The sequence below is a fragment of the Halyomorpha halys genome, unplaced genomic scaffold, assembly GCF_000696795.3.
Source record: "Halyomorpha halys isolate HHAL.00 unplaced genomic scaffold, Hhal_1.1 Scaffold217.1, whole genome shotgun sequence".
Taxonomy (NCBI): domain Eukaryota; kingdom Metazoa; phylum Arthropoda; class Insecta; order Hemiptera; family Pentatomidae; genus Halyomorpha; species Halyomorpha halys.
This window is the reverse complement of record NW_027114159.1, coordinates 348,330-366,471: the sequence shown is the minus strand read 5'-3', so window position 1 is coordinate 366,471 and position 18,142 is coordinate 348,330. Positions and strand designations below refer to the sequence as shown.

The 18,142-nt window shown below is 29.1% G+C and overlaps 2 protein-coding genes across 5 annotated transcripts in view; one reads left to right on the top strand and one right to left on the bottom strand.

Moving 5' to 3' along the window:
• Window positions 1–753: 753 nt before the first annotated feature.
• l(2)34Fd (lethal (2) 34Fd) lies at window positions 754–11,290 on the bottom strand. The gene is made up of 14 exons (XM_014419089.2): window positions 11,120–11,290; window positions 10,979–11,024; window positions 10,682–10,896; window positions 9,998–10,134; window positions 9,710–9,922; window positions 8,694–8,916; window positions 8,366–8,488; window positions 8,043–8,187; window positions 5,794–5,954; window positions 5,539–5,696; window positions 4,455–4,545; window positions 3,148–3,368; window positions 1,573–1,663; window positions 754–936 (listed from the first exon to the last, which is right to left on the bottom strand). The coding sequence occupies exons 1-14, from the start codon at window positions 11,183–11,185 to the stop codon at window positions 805–807; spliced, it is 2,022 nt and encodes a 673-aa protein (XP_014274575.1). The 5' UTR covers window positions 11,186–11,290; the 3' UTR covers window positions 754–804.
• Window positions 11,291–13,701: 2,411 nt separating this feature from the next.
• Window positions 13,702–18,142, top strand: part of LOC106679751 (zinc finger autosomal protein) — a 13,652-nt gene continuing 9,211 nt past the window's right edge. For 2 of the 4 annotated variants that reach the window (XR_010844512.1, XM_014419074.3), the window contains exons 1-3: window positions 13,708–13,783; window positions 15,028–15,113; window positions 15,767–16,676. Coding sequence is in view for 3 of the 4 variants with exons in the window: in XM_014419074.3 (XP_014274560.1) it covers window positions 15,851–16,676 (826 nt within the window). In the remaining variant the exon portion in view is untranslated. Of the gene's footprint in view, window positions 13,784–15,027; window positions 15,114–15,766; window positions 16,677–18,142 lie in introns of all 4 variants that reach the window. The other 2 variants (XM_014419075.3, XM_014419076.3) reach the window with 2 other exon arrangements.

The following is an 18,142-nucleotide window of genomic DNA, read 5'->3' as shown; positions in this document are numbered from 1 at the left end:
ACTCTAAAACAGTTTACAATATAAGGTCACGAGGCCATCTTCTTTTCAGGCGCCTTGGAGGATTGCCAGGAATGGAAGAGGAAGCAAGGTTAGACACGAGTGGGTTTGGGTGGTTAGGGAGTTTATTATGGAAGGAATAATATCGGGTTCGGGCTAGATCGGCTACATAAGGAACATTTAGGTCTTTATGAATGAGGTATGATAAGTTAGATAAATTTGTTGATTGTGAAAGATAAGAATGGAAAAGAAAATAAGCAAAAGATAATATGCAAGATCCAATTGTATAGATAATGTTTATATAGGTGAGATGTCACCTAATTTTAAAAAAATTAATAATCATAAATTAGATTTTAATGCAATAAAAATTCTAAATGGAGCATAAAATAATCAAAAATCTTTAATTAATTGACTGACATTGAAGGTATTGAGCACTGCTACATATTTTCGTAAAATAAATTTTTAAATATAACTCGGCCTGGACCTAGGACCACAGTGCCAGAGGGTGTACACTTAAAATTATTTCTAGTTTCTTATAATTTCTTTTGAATTTTTGAAGTTTCTAAATATGTGTTTTGAACAAAATAGAAATAATTAATTTTAATTAGTCAATGATATATAGCCCATACGTATATTTACGTATTGATAGCTCTTAAAGAGATTAAACTTATTTCCAATACTTTTTGGGACAATGTAATTTACTTAATATTCAGTATGATTTATATACATTCAGAGCTTAAATTAAATCAGGCAGGATAAAAACATGAAGTATTTATTTACATATGTACAAAAATCATATAAAACATATCATTTTCTTCGTTTAAAACGAGGTACTCTTGAAGGAATTCTAAACTTTGTAGGAGGACGTCGTGCAGTGTTCCTCCTTTCTTCACGGTGTTTCTTAAAAGTATCAGGATCCATAGCTCCTTTCTTTTTTTTCTTAAAAAATACAATTTTAAATTAGAATAATTGTTTTGATAAAACTAGTTTTTAGTTAATATAAAATAGATCACAAGTGATTTGTTCAATAAGTAAATATACAAAAATATTCATTTATAATCTATACATAAAATGTATTTAAATGCAAGTGATTGAGAAATTTTAATACCTTTGAAACTAGGGCAGGAAGGGAAACATATTTACAGGTCAACAATCTATTTTGGCCAAAATAGTTAATATGTCAAAGATAAAATTAATATTGACCTTCCAGGCAAGAAAACATTTGATAGGCTACCAAAAATAAACCAAATATCTTCCTTCCTGAGCAAAATTTTATGTCAATTTTAGGAACATGCCAATGTGTAATTACATTGTTTCCTTTGTTTCTGTACATTTAATATTAAATGAGTTTTTGAGAGCCATATTTTGGCAATAATATTTTTTTTAAAAATGGCTCTTAACAGATGAAAATTACAACAAAATTAAGCCTTTAATTTGGATAAATGTTAAAAAAAAAAAAATATGAGGATATGATTCATCAACTAAAGCTGATAATTCTATCACAGGTTTGAGATGCCAGCAAATAAACAAGTAAAAAAAATAACATAAATAAAGTAGTACTGATTCTCTGTTTACCTCAACTGTAAAAGTAATTTCTTTACTTCCAGCATTAATTTCTCTTATAGTGTGTGTATTTTCTTTCTTAAGCCTCTGAGCTAATGACAATCTAGGTGAAAAAGAAATACATATATTAAAGAAAACTGAAAATAAAACATATAAAGAAATATACATTTTGAAAAGGTTATTTTGACTAATGAAAAAAATATAGATTTATAATAAAAAGGCTTAGTGAACCTGAAGGTTCGATGCCGATACCACCAATTATTCCCTACATACGTCTGTTCACTGATGTCCCTCCTAACCCAAGTCTTAATGTCACAATCACACAAAAGGGGATTGTAACACAAAAAAAAGGCAATACTTCCTGCCCGGACCCGCACCACTAAGACCCCTGGCAGCGACTGTCCTGTCAGTTTTGAAATATTTGCTTAAAACGGGAAGAAGAGACTTTAAGATAGTTTAATTGAGCGATATTTGAAAAGCGCCTGAAATTGAACAATGGTGTCACTGGCGACGAATTTGTCATTTTCAACAAGACTTTGAATTTTTCACATTTATCCAATAGACGCTATGTAGCCTTCCATAATGATTGGTCTTTTGGTTCTAAATCTTCCACATATACCTGATATTTAGAATACGCTCATTCATCCGGATCATTTTCGGCTTCATGTTTGAGGTGGTTCCATTTCCCGCTGCCAGAGATCGTTTTTCCCCTTAATTGAAAAGGTTGTATAGTTGCCTCAAGTAAACTGTTTGAGACCAACTCATTTAGTGTTGTTATAATTTTATCGATTTCTTGAGAGGTAGAAAAATTTTTTTTTTTCAGTTTTAATTTCTTAACTGACTAGAATAGAGGGGAGATTAATTTAAATCAACATATTTATTGTCCCTTTCTCTCTGTTAGATGCTCAAACTTACACTTTGTTTTCATACAATCCATCCCCCAACCCATATTAATATAATTTTTTCCCTTCTTGATTACCCTTGATAAAATAGAATTTACAGATAATAACAAACTTTATCATCAACATTCAAATTATACTTTATAATTTTTGTCAACTCTAGATTACGGCTAAGGGAAAAATTCCAAAAAAAATCACTAAAATCTTCAATTCCCACAAGACTAAGAAGAATAAATTATAGTTGGTGGAAACTATAAGCATTCATGCTCCATATAAATATTAAATATTAATAGAGTAAATCCAGTTTTGAACAAGAAGGCAAGGCTTCTTTTCCGTCCAGTTTACAAATTTCAATGAAGTGTTGGCTACTCCATATAAATGACAGCACTTCAAAAACTATATCTACAAGAAATTAAGTAGCTAGGATTTTGTCAAAATCTAATCAAATGTATTATCACTGAATTCAAATGTTGGCAGATAATAGTAGAACAAAATAATAGAATATACTCTATGGAGTGATCTTTTCTATTAATTTTTGGAATAAAATATTTTTATGTACAAAACTTTTACAACAAGCAAATAATAACCACGTCGACAAAATAAATTATTAGTTATTATATTTGAAATTATTATTGCTTTATTTCTAAGCAGTAATAATTTCAAAAATGCATTTCTTTTGGGTACTCACTTTGCCAAAGGATCCTCCCGCACTTGGCCAGCCTTGAAGTCTGAACCAGGCTTCAACTCATAAAGCTTAGGTCCGTTCTCCATCAGCTGCATTCTCTCCTCTATTTCTCTTTCTTTCTTCAATTTCTTGTGCTCTGCTTTCACTTCCTTGACCCACTCCATGTCATCATCGGAATCGGAGCTCTCGTCAGAGCTTGCTTTTCCTTCCACTTCCTCATCCTCCTTTAAAATAAAATAAATAAATGCTTATACCTACCTTCAATAAAACAAACACAGTTAATTAGCAAAAGAAATACTAATTTCTGATAGTTAAATATGTTATTTAATGTTTGACAATGCCATACTTAATTTAAATAAAAAGAATCCGTAAACATCTCTAGAACTTTGTACTAAAATTATGAGGAGAGGTTATGTTAGAGTTGTGAAGGACTCTAACTAAATAATCCTAAAATGTATAGATATTAATCAAAATACCATATCAAAAGGTACAACATATTTTTTCTCTGATTTAAAAAAAAATTATTCTAACTGATGCATTTGTTTTTGTATTTTTAATTTTAAAATCTTCTAAGAGGTTAATTTTTGGACAACAAACTTATTCAATTTTCAATTCACATATTCAATTTATTCAAAACCAAACTATACGCCACTTAACTGAAAGATATTCTGAATATTTTAACAAGTTGATTGGGATGAAGACAAAGAGAAAACATGATGTAAGTGTAAAACTTCTTTCAACATGAGGGCTTGGAAAAACAATGAAAGTATAAACGGTCAAAACATAAATTAAGATAAAGTATTGAATAAAAAGAAGAATATGAAAAAAATAAATAGTAGTATAGATAGAAAGAGAGGAAAAATTGTAGTCGCATTTTTTCAATTTTTTTCTCTACCAATTTGATTCTTTGTGCACGAGTCAAATAATTATTATTTTATTTTCAAGACAGAAAATTGTTGGGCTTTTTTGGGGAAAGCACCATATTTTTACAAACACTTTCTTGATCCACTGAATTGCATAGAACAACTATATTAGTCACTGTTGATAATTCAAAAACAAATGAACAATGGGATAATTCAGTGTGTGAATAAATATACATTTCCTCTTTTTAGTGGTGATGGGAAAAATTACCTTATCATTAAAAAACAAAATAAATAACTTATGTCTATGAATCCATGTTGTAATTTCTTTATCTATTCATTTCTTATTTGTGATCATTATATCTTATTATATTATATCAATTATATATAGTGATAACTAAAAAATAATAATGATATTTGTGATAATGTATCCATTAAACAGAACATTACCTCAATGACCTGTAATTGCTTTTGGAGAAATTCCTTTTCTAGTTCCTTCTTCCTTCCTTTGTCTAGTCTTGATATTACTGGATTTAATAACCTAAAATAATATACATACAATAAATAATAATTTGCAGTTGAAAAAAGAAAAAGTGGTAAACATTATTAAGAGAAAAAAAATTACATTCTTTTTCCTGTGAATCTTAATATTACCAGGAAAATAAGTTTTGAAAAAATAATAATAAAAAAGATGTAAAACATTCCAACAAATGTATATTTCTCCATTAAGATTATGTTTCGACAACAGTATTATGACAGTAATGAAATTTTAAATAGTGGATCAACATATAATGATGCAGTTTAGGTGAGATAATAAACTGAATTCAATTAGATGCTGAACAGTTAATGCTGTCGATTAGTGCACTCTCTAGGATCAAATGAAGGGCGCTTATCGGAACAAAATACGGCAACAATCCATCCAGCTTAAGTATTTTGTTGCACAATAAGAACCAGCCCCATCCTGCTCATTGTCAAAAAAATTTAATGAAATGTTCAGAGAAAACACTTGAACACCCAACGTACAGTCCAGACTTGTTGCCATATGACTTTTCTGTGTTTGGAACATTGAAAGAGGCTTTAGGAGGCAGCATCCAGCCAATGACGAAGGGAGAGTTTTGAGTTTTATCCACTAATAACTCAATGAATATTCTCTTTTTTACAGTGAAGGAATGAAATAAGCTTAAGATTTAATGGGAAAAATGTTTCGATAATAAGGTTGATTCTGTAGAAAAATTATATACTTTTGGTAAACCATTTACATATGTTAATAAATTGTTTTTTATTAATTTAATAAATATATAAATATTAATTATATATAAATAAAAATTATATAAATAAAGTTAATAAATGTCTCGTTTATATCTTCATCACCCCCATAACTTTCATATTAAATCCTCATCTTTGATTATTCAGTGGATAATTTATGATGTAAATGTAATAAAATTTTAGTATATGGAACTTCAACTCCAGCATAATTTGAATTTAAATAATGTAAAAAACATTCAATAATCAAAATAAGATGAACTATATTTACCTGTACTCTTCGGTATTAGAATCAATCTGGAAATCTGGATTTACAAATATCTCATTAAATCTATCATCTTCTAATAATGAAGGATGATTTTTATTTTTTGGTTTCCTTGAGTCATCCATCAATTTCAAAGCCAAATCTTTGTTAACTTTTGGTAGAGACTGAAAATGTTTTGTAAATGTTAAGTTTTACTTCAATTGAAAATTTTCTCTACAAGTATAGAGATTTAAATAATATACAAATTTAAGTGATAAAGACCTTTAATTGAACTCTTGGCTCTCTTTCTGATTCGATTTTCTCTTTAATCTTCTTCTTCTTATACTCCTCGTAATTAAATGAGTCAGAAAGGGATTTAGCTTTGTTATATAGTCTGATACTCATGAAATAACCATGCATATAAGCCCGCAACATCGGTGTTCCTATAACAACAAGCGTAAATAATATTGATAAGCCATGTTAAGAATATGATTGCTACTAACTATATCAATGATTGTCGAAAAATATGCATATTCTATATCTGAATTTATATTAATCATCATATTTTTCAATTATTAATAATGATGAAAGGGTATAGAAAATTCTGTAAACTTTAATAAAATTCTAGCAAGCAATGGAAAGAAGTATTATCACAGCCGGAGACATCTAACAATTAAGAGATCATCGCCGGAATGAATACAAAACAAACAATGCAAAGCTTAAAAATAAAATTTTTATTAATGAATTTTTAAAAATGAAAAATACTTTTAACATGATAAAAAAACTAAATATACATACTTTACTATGAAAAATATGACAGAATATAATAAAAAATATTTATATAAAAAAAAAAATTTTAATTTCTTTATTTTGGCAGGCTGCAAACCTAACTATATTGCTAATAATTGTTGGGCAAATAGGCTCATTAAGGATAGCCTTTAAGTCCAGGATCACATTTCGTGAATGTAAACTCATCTATTTGATAGAGCACTAAAACCATCCAGAATGAGGTTAAATAGGTTTTCTCATCCATCAACATAATTACAATAGTATTGTATGATAATTGTAACAACTATCACCTAAATGAAACAAGCTGAAATAAAGAAATTAAATAAGCCTCGACCTCCCCTCAGGTGGGGAACAATGAACTAGTTTTTGCCTGGTCTCTTGAAGGTAAAGAAGAATCCTTATGAAGATATTATGAATTAATTATGAAGCCATTTGTGTCTCTGAGTAAAATGTTACTCTTACAAACTAAAAATGCAGCAAATTATTACACATTAGTTTATTATGACAAAAAAAATATCTTAAAAGTCCATTTATACAACTTTCCTTGTCACTGTTCGAAACAAAAATTATTGGCCAATATATAAGTCCTATTTTCATTAACTTCTTTTTTTTTTTTTTTTTTTTTACAAAAATAAGATTACCTTTCAAGTGCTAATATCGCTTTGCTTTATATGAAGAGGCACATTTGTCAAAAAAAAAGTTGTTTTTTTTTAAATTTTTTAATTGATGTATTCTATAGACTGTTGGGGTTACTTTGTGATGACCCTACTACCTTTGGGTCAGTCTGTAAGAGGACTCTAGTAGAAAAAGAAACCCCTTTCTTTGGAATACCTCTATTTCAAAATAAAACCAAAACTTCATTTCTCAGACATGCCGCTATTAAAGAAAAGCAGTGATACATTTAATTAAACACAATATGTATGTTTTTGGAGCTATAAGCTTTGAAAAATAAATTCTACTTTACTTATCATAATTTTGTTTGCTCTTTCTTGGGGATATAGTCAATATATGAAAACTCCTTGAGGGCTTTAGAGAGATGACTTTGGGCAAGTACCATCAAAATTGTAAGTGCCATTTTGGCATAATAGAATATATAAAAACATGATTTTTGACTATTCTACACAGGGTGTCTCATTTGATACACTGAAAATGGAGGATAAAACTAAATCAAATAAAAAACTAGTGATAAAATCAGCTCTTCCCTTTAAGAGATAAATAAATATATAATATTTATTATATTATATATTTATTTAGGCTTTGAATTACTAAATCTAACGCACTCTATATTTTTTCTCTGTGCTAAATGGCAAAGAACCATTTAACGGGCAACCATATGATAGAAAATAGTTATGATGAATTCCCTAAAATCATTATGGAGCCTCCAACGACTGTGCTACAAATCTAAAAAAAAAAGTTGCCCCAGGATTTTCTAAATAAAGCCGTCAATAAACAGATTTTTTTCTATTTGTTTTTTGGATTCTATATATCTTAAAACACAAAATTTTGAAGAAAGTTAAATTTCTTTTTTTTTAGTTGATTACAAAGGTTCATTATTGAAAATAATAAAATAAATACATCAGAACTGCTATAGGGAACAGACTAGCAATAGATCAGTCAACACCTCCAAACTTGGATTTTGCTCTGCTGCTTTTAAATAACTTTTCCAGATCTAACTTATAATTATCATATCAACAAACTTATAATTGCATGTGTATACTAGTTTATTACATATAATAACTTACCAATGAGGTGTGATAAGTTAAGTTCTTCAAGTTCTTTTTTAGTAACAAACTTATAGTCATCATAGATTTCTTCAACCCTGCTCTCTTCCAACTCTTCAGTAAGGTTATCCAGGAATGAACACCATTTAGGAGCAGGTCCTAATGACTGTAAAAGAAAAAAAAATTAATTAGTCTGAATTTTAAAGACTATAAATCTAAACACTCATCAGGAATCTAATAACAAGTTGAACAAATGTAAACCTCGTCTGAGAAAAAGCAAACGATAAACAATATTTTGAATAATGAAGTGAATTTTAACATTAAAATGAACCAAAATTACTCACTGGGATGTAATAGGAATATATTTTCGGACTTTCATTGGCCATAAACATGAGTCCTGAATTCGGAACATGGCAAAGATTGTTGAAAGTAAAGTCGCCAGACTCTATAGAAGTAAAAAGTTTTCCCTGAAATAGAAACAAGTAATAAAGTCGAAATTCATGAAAGAAAAAAGAAAACTGCATGTATAATAAAAATTTGTTTATAAAATAGGTACAAATTAAGCAAACAAAAATACCAATTAACAGCAGGGGAAACATAATTTAATAAATCTTTAACTCCAATATTTCTACAAAAATATTTTTAAAAAATCTTATAAATTTTTAAACTTACATTATCTTTCTCCCATATTTTCAAAATAGCCTTATCTATAGATAGGACATAGTCATCATGAAATACCACATCTAATATAGGATTGCCATACATGTGATCCTTCAGGCGAAATGGTTTATCAGATCTTAGATCATAAAGTAAAACTTGGCCAGTAGCTGTACCGACACCCAATGTTAATGCACCATTAAATTGAAGGCTAGTCACTGAAGGAAAACCATCAACTCTGAAAACATAGAGTTAATTAATACATAGTAATTATGAAAAATTAAGGTATAGTAATATACATAATAATCCTGTAGTATAGACAATTATTACATAGCTTAAATTAAATAATCTATTTCATTGAAACATTTTATTATTATGTCTACTATCAATAGATAGTTAATTTAAAATATAATTTTTCAAAATAAATGCACTAACAACTGATTTTTATGTCCATTATTTATGAAATGTTAAAAATCTATTTCTCAGAAACTATGGAACATAAATAGTTCTATTAGAACTCATATTTCAGCAAATTTACCCTTCTTTAAATGATGTCCTCTTAGGTTTTCTATTGTTGTTGGTAGTTTTAAAGATATAAAATGAAATTTTTTTTTTAATGTTTTGAAACAGCCACCATTTTTTATCCCCTCTACCTATACTTGGCAGACTCATCAATTTAGACTAGTAATTATACATAATTTTCATTAAAGTAATCACAAATTGGGGTGAAATAACTGCCTTTTTTTCTCCCCAGCTCTTGTACTATTAAGAATCATCGATATCAGATGAGATCAAGACAAAAATTTAAGACCAATTGAAAAATACTGATAATATACTTTGAATTAAAGATGTAAAATTTTTTTTGTCAGTTTATTTTTACCAAAATCTAAAACATTGCTCATATATAAGTAGTAAAGAAAAAATGTACTATAAAAAGTATATTCTGATGCAATGTAATAATTATTGTATATTTTAATATTTACGGAACAAAATTAAAAATAAAATTTAAAACAATCAGAAAGTTTTATTACTGGGCATCTTCTGAAAGGCAGCTTGCAGCAACATCAAGGCTTCCAACTTTGTTTCTCACTCTAGGATCCCAGGCTTCAATTTTACCTTCTTTCGTTCCAACACAAATAAGATCATGAACTGGGTTGATAACAAGTTTATGAACTTCTGAAGCTTCTGTAACCAGTGAATTCAAAAACTGTCCTCTCTCTAAGTTAAACCGATATATATCTGAGCTGGAAATAAGATAGTAAATAAGAAATTTGAAGCTAAATAAGAATGAATTAAAAAAAAATCATAATACACAATACCTGGCACCAACAACATATAAATCACAAGAAGGATAGTGATATTTCATATCTCTTCCATATTTTGGAATTCTCAATTTATGATAAACTCCTCCAGCAGCATGAAATTCCACATGACGATCATTTTGTAAAAATACAAGCTAAAAAAAAAAAAACTTACTTTTTTGAAAAACTAAATATTTGAATTATAACTGAATTATCAAATGTTTGAGAGAACTAAGTTAAAATGTGTTTTACTCTTTTTCATCAATCTTCTGATTTGGACCAATGGAGATTGCTTAGTGGTGAAAAAAATTAAGTTATTTTATTGGCATTGATTTTTAAAGTCATGTAAATCATCCCTCAATTTGAGGAAGGAATTAAGTGAATTATAAATGATAATATTATGTACTAAAATAAAAATTACATTTTTGTGACAAAGATTATAAATATCACCACTTGATGATTCAATTATTAACTTAACAGACCAAGTTTTGATATTTAAAATTTACATAAAAGAAATAACATTAACTATTAAAATTCATCATTCAATAAAAAAATAGTAATATATAATCTCTCTTCTCAAGATGATACAAATTTAATGTAAATCTGGATTAAATTGAAAGGGAATAGACTTTCATAAAATAAATTTCTCCTGACCACCACTGTTAAACCAAATAATACAATAATAGTTAAACAAAAAAATACCTTAGTGTAGTCATCAGAAAGAACTTCAAATGTCACTACTTCTGCATCCATACATCTTTCGAACTTCATTGACAGATTGTCAACCTCATAACATCTTATCCGTGGTTTGTATACACCAGTAGCGAGGATGTAATGTCCATCTTTAGATACACGTACACAGTTACTAAGATCTGGCATTTCAAAGTCCTGTAGAAGTTCTATTCTCCTACGGAGATCTGGAACGATGAAGCAAAATGAATAATCAGTAAAACAGTAACACTAAAACAAATTTTAAATAAAATATTCTACCATACCAACCTATGTCTTTTTTCAGTACAGCTCTCTTCTTTCTATCTGTCAACCACTGGAAAAGTTAAATTATTTTACAATTAAACCGATAAAAAACAAATTTTTGTGAGAAATTGGTTATCAGAAAAAAAATAAATAAAAAGCACTTACATCAGGCAGAGATTTTCCTGCGGTGAGGTTGTAAATCTTAACATTATTTGGGTCAGAAACTTGCATTTTGGATTTCTAAAATAATAAACCATAAACCCAACACAACAAAAGAAACCTCTCAAGTCAGAGAAGCAATGTGCTTGTGAGGAAGGTTATATTTACATGCTTAAACACTAAACAAGTGTCGTTTAAAAACGATCAGTTCAATAAAAATAATGATGAATAATAATATACAAAGAAAATATAGTTAAATATGTTTATATTTAATTATTTTCAAGGGTAGAAGGGTAACAAAGTTCATTATACATTAATACTCTCAATAAGTAAAATAATAAATTTTCATATTTTTTTCTGACTAACTCAAATTTCAAAAGAACTAAGAGACTGATTTAAACTAGCGAAAATAAGACAGAAATATATTATATCTCTGCAAGCTGTCACATATTTTATTTTTAAAATTAACAAACAGTTTTTTAACAAAGTATTGTATGATATAAAGAAAAATTTAGTGAATTATAGTAGATTTTTTGAAATAGAAAAAAAAGTGAGGTTTGAGCAAAGCGTGAAATTATCATTAGGCATGGGAGTAGCTAGGATTTGCTTCAGGAAAGGGGCAAAATATGAAACTCGTTGGTTAAAGAAAGGAAATTTCTTGTTAATGAACACATCTCTTATAGTAAGTTATTGAATAATAGGATTTTCTGTAACATATGGTTCGCGCGTCAATTTCAAATTATATATTTTAGGTTTGAAAATATCACTTTTTTCCTTTCTCTGCAGGATATGAGCTAGGAGGAGGGTAAGTGTTGCATCTGGCTATGTCCGTGCTACTAGGTACGGTTATTAGGTTATCAGACGGGGCTATACCATAAACACTTACAGACAAGATTATAGGACAATATTAACTTTCTCACGGATACCATTTGGGAGATCACATTACTTTAAACCTTATTATAAACTGCACACAAATTTAAGCAGACCAATTATAAAAATTCAAATACAACTAGTTTTAAAAATTACATAGATTTTTTTTAGGTAATTGGGCTTTAAAAAAGAGAGATCTGAATGAGTTTTGAAACTTTTTATTCATTGGTAGTAAAGAAAAAGTCAAATTTAAAAATAAAAATGTTTTTTCTTCATTTTTAAACGTCTTTGTTAGTATGTTAGACCTCCTCTGCTTCGAATTAAAGATCCACATTGATGTTTCATACTCCTTATTGGACTCAAAATGTTAAGTTAGGCAAAGAAGGTACTTACTCAATTTATACATCCACTAGTGAACCAATCGGATTAATGCCGGACGAAAAAGCAGGCCAATTCATACACCTGATTTCTTTCCCTCTAAATAATGTTCAAACATACTCGCTCTCTAAGTTCAGACACTATCATGAAGAAGGATGAAATTTCCTCGATTTCTTCTGATAAAGAGAAAATAACATCCCTTATGACGTCCAGAAATTTTTATGCGGTAACGTCGCCATTCAGGAAAAATATCAGCTGAGTATTGTTATTACTCGATACCCCTATTCATCATACCCCTGTACATTATAGAACATATACTAAAATAGAACGATAACTGGCAAAGCTCATATAATTGTGATTTGTATAATTTTAAAAATGCTTCATATTGACATTTTAAACAAATTTCATAATAAGTTCTTAATTGACATTTATAACAGATTGGTCTATAAATTGTATCATTAAAAAAAATAATGATAAAGTTTAACAATAAATAAGTATGGGAGTAGCTGAGTGAGTAAGGCGCTGTGCTATTAACTTCCAGAACCCGGGTTCGAATCCAGCTGTGGCAGATAATTAGAGCACTCCAAGATACACCCAGCCTCTATAAAGAGGGTACCCTTAGTAGGGGAAAAATTGTACGGTTAAGCGTAATTATGAACAAATTAGCTACTTTCACAACCGTTGTTCTGGAAACAGTACTTCCTTACGAAGCACTGAACCCCTAACTTTTCATAGGTTGTAGAATGTACAGGTCTTCAATTTCATTTTTCATTTATAGTTCTTATTGAAATTTAAAACATATTTCATGATAAGTTTTTTTATTGATTTCAAAATGGATTACGTAATAAATTAGATCATAAAAAAATTTAACTATAAATAAAACTTAATTTAAAAGTTGCCCCCATTGCTAAACTTAATAATTATTTTACGGCGTTGATCGCCAAAGAAGTTTTGAGCCTTTAACATGGACATAATAATTAATAAAAATAGTTAATAAGCTTACGATCAGTCAACATTCAACCATTAACAACAGAAACTTAAATTCTACATCATTCCTTCTTCTAAATTTGGATTGATAATATTAAAAATGTTTGTATAAATCTTTAAATTGGCGATAAAATAAATGAATACGAAGCATAAACAAATACAGCAAAACTGATCAGAAAAAAATGCTTGAAGTAAGTAATTGGCTTATAGCATGTATTCATTAATTATGCAGAAATAATTCTTCAATAATTAATATAAACGTATAAAAAAGTAATGAAAACAAAACAGATGCACTTAGGCCTCTAGGCGAGGTAGGAAGTTGGCACTCCTCCACAATATTGATTTGTTTTCCAGTCCATGGTAGAATGAAGGTTGCAATTCAGATCAGTTTAGTGTTAATCAGTTAGGCTTTTTTAAACGTAAGTCAACTTAGAGGTAAGTACAATTTGTTTCAGCTTGAATGTTATTATTAAATAAATAAACAAATGTTCACAAAGAGTTTAATCTTAAATGAGAAAAATGTTAAAATAGATTTATAATAATTTATGATTGATTTTATATGTGCACTTTTAGTGTTCGAAAAGACCAGATAGAAAAAGTAATCATAAACATTAGACTCCGGTTAATAAAAATGTATATAAAAAATACACAATGCATGAATCATTCAGAACAATTAAAGCTCATTCATACCGATTCTAATTTCTGTTTTTATAAAACCATGGAAACATCCGACACACATTTGGCTTCCATTCCTCAAGACAACCTGTTAACGCCACTTATGTAACAAGAGATGTTGGTAATTTCATTCAAGAAAAAAACAGTGGGGTTATATTTAAAATAACTAAAAAATGATTTTGAATATTTTATACTAAATACTTTTTTTTAATTTTATCTATCCTTTCATTACAGCAAAAAAAATTAAAACATAGTAAAAATTTAGCATTCAAGGCTGAAAAAAATGATAAATTTGATACCGATTTATAAAACAAGAAATAATTATAACATTTCATAATTAAAATATCCACAATTCTAAATGTTTTAAAAAATAATAATACATTTATTTATTTATTAATTGTTATAATTTTTTTACAAAACTTGGTTAAAAATCCTATTATCTATATTATTTTTTGGTAAAATTTCGATACTTGGAAATTTCCAGTTTTGTGTTTTAAGAAATATTGATTTTTGAGCTTCCACAATTTAAATCCAAATATCTTTTTTAAAAAAAATACAATACATCTTCATACACTAAAAAAATACTGTTAGACCATCAGTTGTGTAAAAAGGTGGTGTGTAGTCTAGAGGTGGTGTAGTCTAGAGGTGGTGTAGTCTAGAAGTGGTGTAGTCTAGAGATACTGTAGTCCAGAGGTGGTGTGGTCTAGAGATGTGCAAAACCGTTTCTTTTAATCTTTAATATTACTCCATTATAAATTCCGCTATAATACAAACTTACGAACTCTGTTTATGAAGTGATGTGTAATAGTCTGTTTTATTACTACTCCCACCACCTTCTTAAAAAATAAATGTGACCAAAATTTAATCTCCAGAGCTATAATAATAACAGATGAATTATATATGAATACGATTTAAAATTAAAATAAAAATTCTATGTAAAAATATTAATCCCAAAAAAAGCAATAATAAATTATGGTTAAAATTTAATAACTACTTGTATACAGCAGGGTGCTGAACCGATGAGTTCGGAAGACAACTTACGTTGGCGTATCGACCTGGAACCTTCGTGTTCGCTGTGCCTTTTACTATGGTAAAATAGAAACTAATTAAAAAAAACAAACTATGGATGTACCCCGTAGTCACCAGGGGCGGATTAAGCGGTGACAGACCGAGCGGCTGCGTTGAGCCCCTCCTTGTGTGAAGATATCTCAATATAACAATTTTGGAAATGACCGAAAACGTTTTTTTCAAAAACTCCATAAAGTAATTGAATATGTATAAAAACAAAATGTTAAACTTATGGGCTTTAACAGTTTTTCTGAGTTTACTTGAAATTTTTTTTTCTAAGACCTGAAATCTTTACTACTTAAGGCCCTCACTTGCCTTGATTCGCCCCTGGTTTTCCCTAAGAAATAACATAAATCAAGGGGTTCAAATATTTATTTTATTTATGCTGAATAGTTTGAAAGTCACCGACTTTAAAACTTCCGAGTTTTTTTCTAATTGACATATTTTTATAAAATTTTGATAAGTGTTTATGATGTCAGACATGTAATAGTAGTGATTTTCAAGTCTCATTTCATAGATTCAAATAGTTGAGTTACAGATAGATATTATACAGAAACAAAATACATCATAAATTATTTAGTTAACTTTTGTTTATATATTTAACTTATTCTTAAATAAATGTGTTACTGTATGTATTATTATGAAATATAATAGAATTATCCTTAAACATTTCAGATAGATACTACCGTTCCAAAAACGATTCAAAAAAACTGCTTGTGAATTCACTACAAACAATTTAATTACGTCCTACTGAATAATATGTTTTTTAGTAACCTTAAATCAGGCGCAACGTCTTACAATTTAAGTATCTGTGAGGATGCCAATGAAGCAACTTCAACAAGTGAGCCTTCAGATAATTCTGATTTGGTTCCTTATTGTTACGAAAAAAACGAAAGTCTAACATATTTTCCTAATAGTCTCAGTTCCTCCGGAAATGAGACGAGGATGCGTCAAGTGATCATGGAATTAAGCTCAGGTACCAACGAAATGGTCAGAAAAACGCCCAATAAGAAAGAGGAAATGGCAATAACTGATAGGTTACGTAGCATCATTGAAGAAGTTGAAGCAATAGCGTCTGGTTCGGCTAAAGATGAGAATCCTACGTCACCAATGAAGTTGATCAGTAATCATAACGATACGACTTATAATGCCAATTTAGATCTCACAAGTGGAATGGAATCGATAATCGATGCTGCAATAAAGGAAAGAGACGAGACCGGTCACACAATTCCATTCAATGCGTGGAATGTAACGGATACTATATGTGATTCGTTTGATAAACAAGACTTTGATTTACCTAATAAATTGTACAACTTCATAGCAGAGGCTACAGAAGAAATGGATACTGAAGGCATGTGCTTCATCACCGACTGTGAGAGAGATAGCCAGCACAGCGAGTTATCTAATTTGGTCGCTGATGCCTTGGAGAAACTAGAACTGGAAGTGGCAAGAACTGGTAATCCTGTTAATAAAAATCGATTCGACGGAGCCGACAATTATTCTAGTATTGTTGCTTTAGATATGGGGTCTGCTAGCGTATATGTCTCTTCCGATGACATCGCTTGTCGAGATAATGCAGAGAAAGGTAATTATATAGATAATATTTAAATTAATTTTATATTTTACAGTTTTTAAATAATTGAAATCCGGGTATCTTACGCTCTAAATCGGACAGAGGTTTATATGTAGGAATATATTCCTCCCAATATATCTCAGCTGATAAATGAATGTATCAAAAAATAAAGAATACATCCAGAAATCTCAGCTGATAAGTTGTTTGAACAAGTAAATTATGTGAACTTTACCATCTTCATTGTTCGATATAGTGCCTGAATACCCAAACATTTATTTAAGGTTTAAACATTTATTTAACTTCCTCAATTCTTCGCTGCTTTAATTTATTTCATGAATACTATTTTCTCAATTGTAATTTATGTAATTATAATTTGTTAAAATTATAATAAGAAAATTTCAATAAATAATCAAAGAAAATTTAAAAAGAAGAATTTCGCATGTGAAGGATTTAACTGCAAAACTTATATTCACCATTTTAGCAAATTTTGTATTCAACATGAAAAACCTCGAATTTCAATAAAATAAGGTTTTTTACGAGAGTGTTATGAAACAAAATGCAGGTATAAGGACCTTGTTTTATTGAAATTCGAGGTTTTTCTTGTTAAATATAAAATTTGCTTAGGTAGAGAATGTGAGCTTTGCAGTAAGACGCTTCATATCTTCTTTTTATTATGCTCAAAAATAATGAATAATGAATCTAAGAATAAAAATGTATTTATAGAGGGTCATCTCTTCTTCGATCATGTGCACCTTCTCCAAACCAAGCTGGTCAAGAATATATCCAAGTCGTTTTAGGGCCTTACTTTACAAGTACTTTACTGTATTTTCTAAAATGTCTTTCATTTTTTCGATTGAATTTAGTTTCTTACCTTTTTAGTAATCCATTTTTATAAAACGTCATATAATTAACTAGTTTATATGGTACATCAAGTTTTAAAAAAATATGATTTTGGGTTGCGACTTTAAATCCAGGGTTGTGAGTAAATGGCGTAAAATCCATAATATCTTAATATATTAACAGTCTTGATATCTCAAAAATCATGAAAAGTATGATAAACAGTCATAACTTTTTAAACACCCAACTAACCTCATACAGTAAATATTTTAGTAAAACTGAAATTTATTTACTAGTTGTTGTTGTCTGGGGCTTAAGGGCGTAAAACCCTGAGGTCATCAACGCCCAATTTTATTTACTAGTTAATTAGTAACCTAGTTAGATGATTTATCAACAAATGACTTTAAAATGTAGATCTTTGATCGAGTCTGGCACCCGGGACTGCTTTACAAACTCCGTAAATTCTTACCTCCTACATATTTTCTCATCATCCGTTCCTTTCTTACTGATAGATTATTCCAAGTAAACCACAATGGTTCCTATTCATCCCTCTATTTTCAATCCGCTGGTGTTCCTCAAGGTAGTATTCTCGGTCCCATCCTCTACACCATCTAAACAGCTGACATACCAACAACTCCTAA